The sequence below is a fragment of the Macrobrachium nipponense genome, chromosome 25 (assembly GCF_015104395.2).
Source record: "Macrobrachium nipponense isolate FS-2020 chromosome 25, ASM1510439v2, whole genome shotgun sequence".
Classification (NCBI taxonomy): Eukaryota; Metazoa; Arthropoda; class Malacostraca; order Decapoda; family Palaemonidae; genus Macrobrachium; species Macrobrachium nipponense.
In genome coordinates this window covers 63,155,511-63,168,973 of record NC_087214.1, presented here as the reverse complement: position 1 = coordinate 63,168,973, position 13,463 = coordinate 63,155,511, and the positions used below count along the sequence as shown (strand labels likewise).

General features: G+C 44.4%; 1 protein-coding gene across 1 annotated transcript in view; it reads left to right on the top strand.

Annotated features, from left to right (window-relative positions):
• LOC135199453 (tRNA (32-2'-O)-methyltransferase regulator THADA-like) overlaps positions 1-13,463 on the top strand; it is a 355,981-nt gene that overhangs the window by 282,570 nt on the left and 59,948 nt on the right. The window contains 2 exon segments of the mRNA XM_064227516.1: positions 8,542-8,709; positions 8,956-9,116. Of these exon segments, the coding sequence (XP_064083586.1) occupies positions 8,542-8,709; positions 8,956-9,116 (329 nt within the window).

Below are 13,463 nucleotides of genomic sequence, written 5' to 3'. Positions count from 1 at the left end.
TGAGTTGACCTCAATTTTGTTAAACGATGAGGTAAGATCAAGTAACAAATGGGTACACAATTCTTGATTGTTCGATTAATATAGACATATTTATAGTAATGTTAGTCAATACGACCCATTTATTCCTATCCCCTCTTACAGGCAGATGAGGAGAGTTTGAAGACGGCCAAGGCAGTCTTCGACAGTGGGTGTCCGGATTCGGCCGCAATGCTCCACAAGGCTGTCCTTATGTGCTGGATAGCACTTTAGCTACCCGTCTGTTCCCCGGTTCTCCGTCGGCTGCGGTGAAGAGTGAAGTAGCTGCTCCGATTATAGAAGCCATTCGAGCGGCTATGGCTCCAAACCAGGAAGACCAACAACTGACGGGAGATGTGGCTGCTCTGGTATTCATCTAGAACCGATGGATGAGCAGGTGAGTGGCGTAGAGGTTACCGGCAGGATCCTTCATTTCTCCTACCCCCTCTTCTTCTTCTCTTCATTTCTAGGTTTTGATAAATCTGTTCCTTCACCTTGGAAGGTTCTAGGTCAGTCCGACCCAAGGTGAAGCCTTTGAAGGCATCAAAGCCTTCATCGAAGGCGTCTAAGTCAACTCCGTTGGCGAAATCAGCGTCGTCTCCGGCCCCTAGGCCATCGACTTCGTATGATTCATCGCCAGCTGCCAAGGCCCCTCCTCCTTCTAAAGGACAGAGGGGTAAGTCCGCTAAACCCAAGACGACGGAGCTTGACTTACAATCTGACCTCCTCGTGGACAAACTTTTGTCAAGATTTAGAGAGGTAGTGGATGAGAGGCTGGATGAGAGAATTCCTCCTACTCCGGCTCCCACTACAGCCACGCAATCGGTGACTGATATAGTGGCGGAGCAGCTAAAGCCGATCAGAGATATGATCGCAGGTCTGCTCCAATCCGGAACTCAAGCTGCCCCATCGGCAGTTCCGGATGCATCAAAATTACTGCCGTTCGATAAGAACAACCCTTGGCGGTTTGCCCTCCACGCTCCATACTTGGATGGCACTAACCCCTTGAAGGTCTGGGTACTCGACCATTGTCAGATTTCGAGTTTTACCCAGAAGGACTCCAGTTTCCTTTCAATGGGTTTGTCAGACTGACGGAGAATGCATTAGTCAGAATGGATAAAGTTCCTAAGGAAACAGTTATTTTCCCGAAGGAACAAGCCCAAGCTGTCTGGGCTCGCATTATACTGATTGGGGGTTGTACAAATACGAAACTAACCCCACACAAAGGATCGTATACGATCTTTACAACTCCACAAGACATCTCTTCTCCGTTCATTGATAAGATCACAGAGCTTACAATTCAGGCAGTGAATGATGATCTGCCGTGCCGACTCTCAAAGAGACGGATGCTACTCCCTCCTCATGCCAGCCACTAGAGAATTCTGGCAGGACGTTCCGTCGACTTTCACAGTCGAAAACTAGACGCAGACTGTGCGTCTTCTTTGTTTTCAGAAAGACTTCCGAAACTGCCGGATAACTTACTTAAGGCAGAGTTTGAGGCAAGATCAAGGTTGGCTAGGTCCATCAACGCAGTGACATCACTGGAGTTGGTGGCCTCCATATATAAAGAAGAGCAGCTTTTCAAGGTCTTAGCTAAGAGTCTCTTACAGACTTATCAGCTGGACCTTCATGAATTCATTGCAGCCAGGAAAAGTGCAGGAAAAATTGTGTTAGCTGGGAGGCGACTATTAGGCACAAGCCTAATAGACTGATCAAATCTTCATTCTGGGGAAAGAATCTCTTTCCTCAAGAAGAAGTAGACAAGGTGCTACAGGAGGCGGCCAGGACGAACCAAAACCTTCGAGTTCGTTGGGGTCTCTCTTCCAAACAGAAGTTCGACCCTACAGCAAAGCACCAGAACCCAAAAAAGTAACAGAAGTATTTTACTACTTACAAGGGGTTCCGTAGTCAGCAACGCCAACAAACAAATCCTCCAGCCCAAGTGTCGAAACCTTCGACATCAAAAGCCACTCAACCACAACAATTTATGATTGTACCCGCACCTCAGGGCGGACAGTCACCAGCCACAGCAACATGGATGTCTTCTCCGGCATTTAACCCGGCCTACGAAGCCACCGGAGCCTTTCGAGGATACCCTAGACAATCCGGTGGTAATAGAGCTAGAGGACAGTTCCGCCAACGTGGCGGACCTAGAACCAGAGGCGCAAGGGGGTGGTAGAGGATACAAGCCGACCCATAATCAATGAGAAAGGGGACCGGGTAGGAGGGAGACTGTACCGGTTCAGAGATCCCTGTTCCTTCAGCCCTTGGGCACACAGTATTGGTTCCAAGGGTCTGGTGGAAGTGGAAGAAGGGGTCCCCACCTCCTCCGGTGAATTTCTTTCAGACACCTACACCGGATCTGAAAGAATACACCAAAGATCTCCTACAGAAAAAGGCTATAAAGAAAGTAAAAAGCCTAAAATTCCAGGGACGTCTGTTCACTGTTCCAAAGAAGAATTCGTACAAAAGAAGAGTAGTCCTGGACTTGTCCAAACTGAATTCTTACATTCTCTACGACAAGTTCCGTATGCTGACTGTCTCGCAGGTACGGACCTTACTTCCCCGTGGGGCCGTCACCACCTCTATAGATCTTACAGACGCTTATTATCATGTTCCGATAGCAAGAAATTTCTCTCCCTACCTAGGCTTCCGCTTAGGCAGAAAATCCTATGCATTCAAGGTGATGCCGTTCGGCCTCAACATTGCTCCCAGGATATTTACGAAACTAGGAGAGACAGTATTGCAACAACTCAGGAACCAAGGAATAATGCTAGTAGCCTACCTAGACGATTGGCTCATTTGGGCGAAAACAGTAGAAGATTGCCACAAAGCAACAAACAAAGTAATTCAGTTCTTGCAAAGTCTAGGATTTCAGTTGAACTTCGAAAAATCCCGGCTACAACCAGCAAGTCAGTTCGATTGGCTGGGTATTCATTGGGACTTGAAAGAGCACAAGCTATCTCTTCCACCCAAGAAAGCCAAAGAGATAGCATTAGCAACGAAACAATTTATCAAGAACAAAATGATAAGACGAGCTTTAGAAAGAATTCTCGGCTTACTCCAATTTGCCTCAGTAACAGACGTCCTACTGAAAGCCAAACTCAAAGACATCAATCGAGTTTGGAAAAAGAGAGCAAAGATACATTTAAGAGACAAAGTATCGACAATTCCCTCCGTTTTAATAAAGAGACTACTCCCATGGACACAGTCCAAGAAACTGACCAAATCAGTTCCTTTACAAATCCCCCCTCCTCAAGTGACGATTCATACAGACGCGTCACTCAGTGGTTGGGGGGTTACTCCCAACACCAAATGTTTCAAGGGAAGCTTGGTCACTCCAATATGAAAACAAGTTTCACATTAAATGTGTTGGAAGCAATGGCAGTGTTCTAACCTTGAAACAATTGCATCACCACAAGACAAGTCATGTGAGGATAGTCTCAGACAATTCAGTGGTAGTCCACTGCATAAACAGAGGAGGTTCCAAATCACCCAATCTGAATCATGTTCTAGTAGCAATATTTTCCTTGGCAGCAAAAAGAAACTGGTTCCTGTCAGCAACACATCTGGCAGGAGTAAAAACGTTATAGCGGAGGACGCTTTATCCAGAACCAAGCCTTTAGAATCGGAGTGGTCCCTAGACATGAATTCATTTCGGTGGATAACCAGACTAGTTCCAGATCTCCAGGTAGACTTGTTTGCGACATGCACCAACCACAAACTTCCTTGCTATGTAGCCCCCAACCTGGACCCTCAGGCCTATGCCATGGACGCATTAGCCTTAGATTGGAACCACTGGCAGAAGATTTATCTGTTCCCTCCAGTGAATCTTCTGATGAAGGTGTTACACAAACTACGTTTCTTCAAAGGATCAGTGGCCCTAGTAACACCCAACTGGCCCAAAAGCAATTGGTTTCCGCTCCTACTAGAGCTGAAGCTCCATCCCAGACGGATCCCACATCCAAAGTTGACGCAAATAGTTCAAACTCAGACTGTGTCAGCTTCCTCAAGAGTAGTTCAAACCCTAACTTTGTGGACTTCATGAAATTTGCAGCTCATAAAGATGCAAATATCGATCCGGAGAACGTCTTATTCATAGAATCTGACAAAAGGGATTCAACGCTTAGGCAATATGATTCGGCTGTTAAGAAGTTAGCGGAGTTTATGAAGAATTTCAATATTCTTCAAATGACCCCAAATTTGGCCATTTCATTTTTTAAAACCTTGTTTGATAAAGGCCTAGCCGCTAGTACTATTTAACTCGATTAAGTCGGCTCTGAAAAAGATTTTTCAAGTCGGATTTAATATTAATTTAGCAGATTCTTATTTTTCATCCATTCCCAAAGCTTGTGCTCGACTTAGACCTACAATTCGTCCTCAAAAGGTCACGTGGTTTTTAAACGATGTTTTAAAACTAGCCTCGGATATCAACAACGAATCTTGATCTTACATTTCTCTACTGAGAAAAACTTTGTTTCTTACAGCCATGGCCTCAGGTGCCAGAATATCAGAATTAGCAGCTCTCTCACGTAATCCTGAGAACTTAGATTTCCTCCCATCAGGAGAAGTACTGCTCTCTCCGGATAGGAGTTTCCTAGCTAAAATGAAGATCCTCAAAATAGATGGTCTCCTTGGAAAATTATACCTCTACCTCAGGATACATCCCTATGTCCTGTGGTAACTCTTAAAGCCTTTTTAGCTAGATCCTCCTCATGTTCCTCTGGTCATTTATTTGCCAGAGAGAAAGGGGGTACTATCTCAATTCAAGGTATTAGACAGCAAATACTCTACTTCATAAAGCAAGCTAATCCAGAATCTTTTCCACATGCTCATGATATTCGGGCTATAGCTACCTCAATTAATTATTTTCAAAATATGAATTTTTGATGACCTTAAGAAGTATACAGGTTGGAAATCTCCTCGGGTCTTTAAACGCCACTACCTAAGAAATATTCAAGCCTTAAAATTGTCCACTATAGCGGCGGGGAGTTTAATCTCTTCGGACTAACTTTCCTTACTTCATTTCGTCCCATTCCTTATACTGTCACCTTTCTACCTGCCACTCTCTCGCCACGATGCCTCTCACCTCGGTAGATCAGATTCAGCCACCCAAGTATCATGCTTCTCCTTAGAATATCGTTCATTCTTAGATTGGGCTTAATCATACCTGTATATATTGGATTATGAAATGTATATGACTCTTTTACATTTTTGTTTTATGTATGCATATTTAGTAATTAAGTTATATTATAAGTTATATTCTTAAGTTTAGAAATTAAGATTTATGTATGCATATTTAGTGATTAAGCTATAATATAAGTTATATTCTTAACTTTAGACATTAAGTTTATATTCTACTGATAATTACTTAATGAAGATTGATCTATTAATGATGTTTTCGTTATCCTTATTATTAATTTCAATTCATGAGCTTGGAAGGCATTCTCTGGTATTTTTTCACCGGCGAACACAGGTCGACCCAGAAAAGGGATTTTGACGGAGGAAAATCTATTTCTGGGGAGATACCTGTGTCGCCCGGTGAAACCCTACCCTGTTTCCCATCCCATTCCTTTCCAAGCCATTACTGAAATCTATGACAGAAGGATGTAAGATGGCGCTCGCATCGGGCGGGGACTGGGTGAGTCGGAGCGGAGCGGTGTGGTTGAGACCGCTGTATCGGCACATCCCGTGTTCATATGTTGACGAAGGAGTAATCTAATTGGAAGATGACCTGTGTTTAGTGGCTTTCACACGCCCTTTCTTTATACACGACGCCCTTGAGGTGCTCGCGCGAGGGTAGTAACCTCTGCATACCAATGGTTTAACTTTCTCTGGTATATTTGGAAATTATTTATATCAGAAAAGTATTAAGAAGGACCTTTTCACCGGGCGACACAGGTCTCTCCCCAGAAATAGATTTTTCCTCCGTCAAAATCCCTTTATCATATGTAAATATTGCGATATATGGTAGCGAAAAAAAAAAATCATACATAATTGTATTCAAGTTGCGCTGTGCGAAAAATAGTTAAAGCTAACGAGTTACTTTTTTTTTGTATTGTACACTAAATTGCAATCATCTTGATATATAATACATTGTAAAACGATAAAAGCAACACCGGAAAAATATTATCACAAAATGATGCATGAATTCGTAACGTACGGACATAAAAAAATGTTTTTTTCAAAAATTCACCGTAAATCTAAATATTGTTCTAGAGACTTTCAATTTGTTTCAAAATGATGAAAAATTATTAAATATTACGATACTGTAGAGTTTTAGATTAGAATTGCAGATTTTGACCATTTTGGATGAGTTAAAGTTGACCAAATGTTGAAATTTTTATATTTTTCAAAAATGAGAAAAGCTACAACCTTCAATTATGTTTTGTTGTATTCTTCATAAATTTGCACACATTTTCATATATGAAACTCTATAAAACGGCTAATATGAAAAGGAGCAAATATTAGGATAATGCGACGTACGCATTTTGGAGATTTTCGGCCGCGAATCGGCGTGCGGAGGGAAAGAAAGTTTTTTTTTAAATTCACCATAAATCTAAATATTGTGCTAGACACTTCAAATTTGTTTCAAAATGAAGATAAATGACTGTATATTAATAGATTGTAAGAGTTTCAGCTTAAAATTGCATTTTTCAACTATTTCGGTAGAGTCAAAGTTGACCGAACGTGGTTTTTTTTCTAATTATCGTGATTTATATGCAAATATTTCGAAAAAGAGAAAAGCTACAACCTTCAATCATTTTTTATTTATTCTACATGAAATTGCGCACATTTTCATATATAAAACTTTATGTAATGGCTAATTTTAAATGGTGCAAACATTTCGACAATCGCATGAAAAAATTGCTCATTTTTTCGGAAGAGTTACCGTGTGGACGTAAGGAAATTTTTTTTTTTTCATAAATTCACCATAAATCGAAATATTGTGCTAGAGATTTCCAATTCAATGCAAAATGAAGGTAAATGATTGAATATTACTAGAATATAAGAGTTTTAGCTTACAATTGCGTTTTTCGACCATTTCGGTAGAGTCAAAGTTGACCGAAGGTTGACATTTGTGCACTTAACGTTATTTATATGAAAATATTTCAAAACTGATAAAAGCTACAACCATGGGTTGTTTTTATTTGTATTGTGCATGAAATTGCACACATTTATATATATAAAACTTTATATAATGGCAAATTTAAAATGGTGCAAACATTAGGACAATCGCACGAAAAAATTTATCGGAAGAGTTACCGCGCGGATGTAAGGAAAAAGTTTTTTCATAAATTCACCTTAAATCGAAATATTGTGCTAGAGACATCCAGTTTGTTGCAAAATGAAGGAAAATGATTGAATATTACTAGAATATAAGAGTTTTAGCTTACAATTGCGTTTTTTGACCATTTCGGTAGAGTCAAAGTTGACCAAAGGTTGAAATTTTGGCACTTATCGTTATTTATATGAAAATATTTCAAAACTGATAAAAGCTACAATCATGAGTATTTTTTTGTTGTATTTACATGAAATTGCGCACATTTTCATATATAATACTCCATGTAATGGATAATTTAAAATAGTGCAAAAATTATGTCAAAGTGACAAAATAATTTTTGAGATGTGTCACTGATACTTTTTAGTGCGATAAGAAAGAAATTCGCGCTTGCACGCCTGCGTAACGATTGTAAACAAAACAACGCCTTGATCCGTGAACTCCCAGCATCCCCCAAGGCGCATGATTCAAAAGTTTTCGGCTGGTAGGTCTATAAGTATTTTTCCGCGAATTTTAAATTTTGAGTCAACGTATAATACGTCCAATCGGCATACGGGAGACATTTTGACTCGACGTTTAATATGTCCAATCGGCGTAAGAGGGTTAAAGTAGACCCACCCAGCCTCCCCACAACTGAGTGGGCTGTCAAGGAGAATTCTGACAAGAGCTAAAACATTCGAAACACACCTGGTGGACAGGTAAACTAGACAGTCATCCAGGCAGCCATTCAATTTTTTTGTTTGAATGCCGACTCGCCTAATTGGCGGGAAGATGTATCTAAATTTAACAGTAGGTAAGTATCCAAAAAATAAATTTTATTATAAAAAATTTTATTCTTCATTGTCTATATTTATTTAACATGAATAAAGTAGTAATTTCACATTGTCTCTTATTTATTTAACATGAATAAGATTCTAGTAATTTCAGTCATGAAAACTTCAAATAAGTCATTTGGTATACAGGTATAATAATTTTCTACTTTTTATGGTCTCATTATTTTATCTATATGGAAAATGGCAGTCCATAATGTGCCTGTTTCTTAAATTTTGAAGTTACACGATATAAAGCTCACATTATGTTTCCTGTAGCAGTATGTTAGGGATCATAGTTAAAGAACTGCTTGTGTATTTTGTTTATTCCATATTTGGCTAGTAAAGTTCATTATTTTACAGTTGTTATTTTTAAATATAAAGGGTGATCATCAGCATAAAGAATTTTATGTACATAGTGTACTTTTTTTGCAGATTGATGACATCTTGGATCATTTGAAAGCAGGAGCACAGACTTCCGTTACTCGCCGAGCTGCTGGTATGGCCATGATGGTGCAAGTAGCTTGTGGTGCTGCACCAAGAAATAACAGGGTGCTTATAGACTCTACAGTCACGAGACTGATGGATATCATTGAGACAGAGGTAAGAATTTGGCTTAAGAAATGTTGGCAATTTGTCAGACAATCTATTGTTAGGGGGAGTCTCCCATACCCCACCTATCAATTGTATTCTGACCTTAATATATTAAATCTTCTTTGGTCCTTTTTAATTGTATTAAAAGCCATTATATTAAAAGCCATTATTCCATTGTTATGTAAGGGATTAAAAGTATAAAGTAAAATTTGATATTGCATAATAGACAGCCTTCAGTTATATGCATATTTTCAGTATGAAGAACAGAACACGGTGGATTCTCCCCCCGTCCTGGCCCTTCACATCTTGCATTCTTTAGTCATCCATGCATCCTTGGCCCATCATCTTATTCAGCACATGCCGAACATTACCATGACTTGTCTGAAGGCTTTCACCTGTAACTCCTGGGCCCTGAGGTAAGAACATAATGTTAGTTTTTAATGCATTCATTAGTTTATGTTAGTACTCCTTGAATATAATCATTACAACAGAACCTACAACATATTAATTTGCATTATTCCACCTGTGGTAAACTTGTTTTTATCAATTTATTACCATGAAAAATACCCTTGAATTTAAGAATTCTAGAACAGGCAGCCCCCAGTTACCGTTGGTATATTCATAACTTGGTTTGTTCGATACGTAATACAAACCTTTAGGTCTTTTAACAATAGGAATGTACTTACGGAGTAGCTGGAATTACAGCCGTTGAATCTTGAACAAGGTGGTTAGGCAGTAACTACTGTGGGGCAGGCTAGCCTGCCCGGATGTAAACACTCCACTTTGCTTTCGGCCGTCTTCCAATGAAGACGTGTGTTTGTAAGCTCCGGCTGACTGGTCGTTGATCTTTTTTCTGGGTGGGGTCCCTTTAGTTTATTTTTTGTATTTAAATGATTATGCATATACGGTGTTTGATATTAATACTAAACAAAGGTTTGTCCTTGGTTTTTCAATTAATATACAAACCCACTTTTTGTGATAGCCTTTGTAACCGCCCCTCTACTTGTGTTAAGAGTCAGCGGCTAAGGTATGCCAACATATTATTTACATTCTTTCGCCCTTTAACACTGGCTCAGACCTGCATGAGGACGAGATATGTATTTATCGTGAGGATGAGACATGTATTTAACGTAAGTGATATTGATCCTGTAACGGGACATGTATTCATCCGGAAATTATGCTTACGCTTGGGAATTACCAAGGGAACTTCAAAGGTTTGTCTGTGTTTTGTTATTATGGTAATTTCTCTTCTTCCTTTCACTTACTATCGGAAGAAGGTAGAAGGATCGGCGTGCGGTGTTGATGTTGGGGGATCTCCTCTCACTTCGGAGGGCGGTGCCCTTGGATGTGTGAGGAGTATCCTCATTACTCTAATATTTTTTTTCCTTGTTTTACAGACTAGTGGTGATTGTGTTTTCAGCAGTATTGGTTGGATGCTTTTCGTATTGGTTATCCTAACCTTGAAATTGTACCTATGACTCTTAGCATGTTGCGTACCGATCCTTGAGTGTGTGTACTGATCCCCTGCTGATAATCATATTCATTACCACTACTACCCGGGAGTTATGTCACTGGACGAAGCTGTCGCGCTGCCCTGTGAGATTATCTACTCCTGATGGTAGAAGTCTGGCAGAAGGAGAAACCGAAGAGGAAGAGAGCTTGTCAAGTGTCGTCATCCTCTTCTTCGAGATCATCATATCTTCATCCCTCCTCCCATTCAACTTTTAAGGCTTTGCTGTAAAAGAGAAGGTGGTCTCCCCCCCTTAGAAGTCTTGTCACGGGACTTCTAAGGGTATGTCTCGCTCTGGTGAGACAGCTGGGTCTTCCGCTGGTCCTCCCATTCCTTCGGGAATGGGGCCCGTCTCTTCTCCTTCGGGGAGGAAGCAGACAGGGACCATGGAGGTACCGGCCACCGCTGGTATCTCCTCTCCCGGTTCCGAAGGTTCCACCTCCGGACCGGGAACTGTCTTGGCCGCCCACTTGCAAACATTACCGAGTGTACGGTCACCTACGGGTAACCATGCAGCCAGGGTCCAGACTGCTAAGTACGCACACTGTGTCAGGACCCAGGCATGGAGCGGAAGATGGTAGGAGTCGCTCGGGTGACTCTCACCAGACCGGCGATCGCTGCGAGACCCCAGGGTTGACGTGACGTTCCCGCGGGTCCATGCACGCAGAGACCGGTGGAGGCGGGCCATCCAACCCTCTTTTAATTAATCCTTTTATTTCAGAGAGGTTTTGGCCTCAACAAGGACTTGGGTGAGTCGCCTGTCAGGTGCACGCTCAGCCCCACCCAGGCGACGGACGACCAGTTTCGGGGGTGACAGACGCTTCACCTGCCAGGTAAGAGTTTCGTAGCCCTCCTCGAGGAAGCATTCTCTCCACTGCTAATCCTGCAGGTCCCTCTGGACGGGTGCAGTTGGTCCATGTTGCTTTGGCAACTGCCCCAACTCTGTCCTGGATGGAGGACCTGTCGGTTGTCCTGAGGAAACTGGTGAAGAGGAAGGTGTTGCCGTCGTCTTTTGCCGCCTCTTCCCCTTCGACTTCCGAGGCCCCCCAACCGAAGAAGAAGGTGGTAGCCTCCTTCCCCCACTAAGAAGTCTCGCTCAGAGACCTCTAAGGGTCTGTCCCACTCCGGTGGGACAGTTGGGGCTTCCACTGGTCCTCCTGTTCCTTCGGGAACGGGGACCATCTCTCCTTCCGCAAGGAAGAAGATGACGGGGACCGGAGGGGTACCGGCTAACACCGGTACCTCCTCTCCTGGAGCCAGAGGTTCTGCCTCGACGCCAGGTACCATCTCGGCCTCTCGTTCGCGAGAGGTACTGAGTGTACGGTTGCCTGCGGGTGACCGTGCAGCCAAGACCCAGGCAACTGAGTTCACTCGGTGCCAGGATCCAGGCACGGAGCGGAAGACTGGTGGGAGTCGTCCAGGTGACTCCCACCAGGCCAGCGATCGCTCTCGTGGGGAGCTGCCGGTACCCAGGGTCAATGCGACAGTCCCAGACCGGCCGCGGGCTGAGGCGAGGAAGCGGTCCTCTCGGTCGCCTGGACCAGCCTCGGTTAGTCCAAGCGGCGTGACGCGCCTTGAGGACAGGCCTTGATCCCACCGCGACAGCGGACTCTGCCGGTCCCCTGACTGACACTTCCACCGGGACCGGATGGATAGGGAGACCAGCAGCAGCTCTCCTGACACTGTTCTCAGTCTAGCCGCTCGACCAGGCCTGCAGCCCGATCGCCACCGCGGGTTGGCGAGCGTCTGCAGCCCCCCAAGCATGCCGGTTCTGCTGGTGGGCGAGGGGGGAGCGCTCGTAGCAGCTCTCCTGAAGAGACTGACGTTCCGTCCTTGGTCCAGCGTTTCTCCGCAAAAACACCGCTGGTCCAGACCGGCAGCTCGATCGTCACTGTGGGTTGGTGATTGCCTACAGTCCTCCAAGCCTACCGGTTCTGCTGGTATGCAGGGGAGGAGCGCTCATAGCAGTTATCCTGACGCAAGAGACCAACGCTCCGTCCTTGGTCCAGTGCTTCTCCGCAAGAAGACCGCTGGTCCAGACCAGAAGTACTATCATCACCGTGGGTTGGTGATCGCCTACAGTTCTCCCAGCCTACTGATTCGGTTGGTAGGCAGGGGAGGAGCGCTCGTAGCAGCTCCCCTGACGCAAGAGACCGATGCTCCGTTTCGTGGTCCAGCACTTCTCGGCAAGAAGACCGCTGGTCCAGACCTGCAGCTCGATCGCCACCATGGGTTGGTGATCGCCTGCAGTCCTCGCAGCCTACTGGTTCTGCTAGTAGGCAGGGTAGGAACGTCAGGTCTCCCTCACCTGTCCCTTCAACCTCCTCAGGCTACACCGGGAGGAACCAGGCGAACAGGAGTGACCATGATGAATGCACTTCTTACGGTCCGGCCACGAGCCTGGTTCAGTCTTGGGACCAACAGATCCTCGCTCAAGTGGTTGGAGGAGATCGTGGGGGACTGGCGAGGACGAATGACGCTTCCCAGACTCTCGAAGTGACCATCACCGCCGTTCACGTGACGGTCTGGCTGGACCACGCACACAGAGACTGGGGTGGGCTCCCCCTTCGGTCCTCTTCAGAGGTCTCGACCTTGACGAGGACTGGGACGCGTTGGAGGACAGTATCAGCTCTCTCCTGTCAGGTGCTCACTCAGCTCACCCAAACGACTGTCACGGTGGTGGCAGACGATTAGCCTACAGTACAAGTTCGTAACCCTCCTCATAAAAACGTTTTCTCCAGACGGTAACGTTTTCCTAGACTCTGAGCGGCTATCACCGCACGGTGATGGCTGCCCGTACTCGCTTCTCCGATTGCTAGTTCTGCTGGGAAGGCGAGCGAGTATCCAATCTTCCTTCCCCATTGCCTCTCTCCCTATGGCTGCGATGAGAAGGGGAGAGATCCTGCAGAGCGGGGGAGAGATCCTGCAGAGCGTTCTCCGTAGGATTCCATGTCGGGGACTGTGTTCCTGGGGGTACCTTCGGGTCCTACCGGACGTAAGTCCCCGTCGTTGAGAAAAGATCTTGCCCTATCCTCGATTTCTTCAGGAATCGGGAGGATCACCACCCGATGATCGTCTGACGAATTCAGTGGGGGTTTCGCCGAGTGCTTAGAATTCTTTGGAGTTTCTAGCACTCTCCGAGTGTTCTGGTCTTCTGCGATCTGCAAACACTTGGGCGAAACCACGGTCCAGAGTGGGCGAGACGAGAATCCCAGATAATTGTCACTAGCAACAAAGATAATCGGGAATCTCA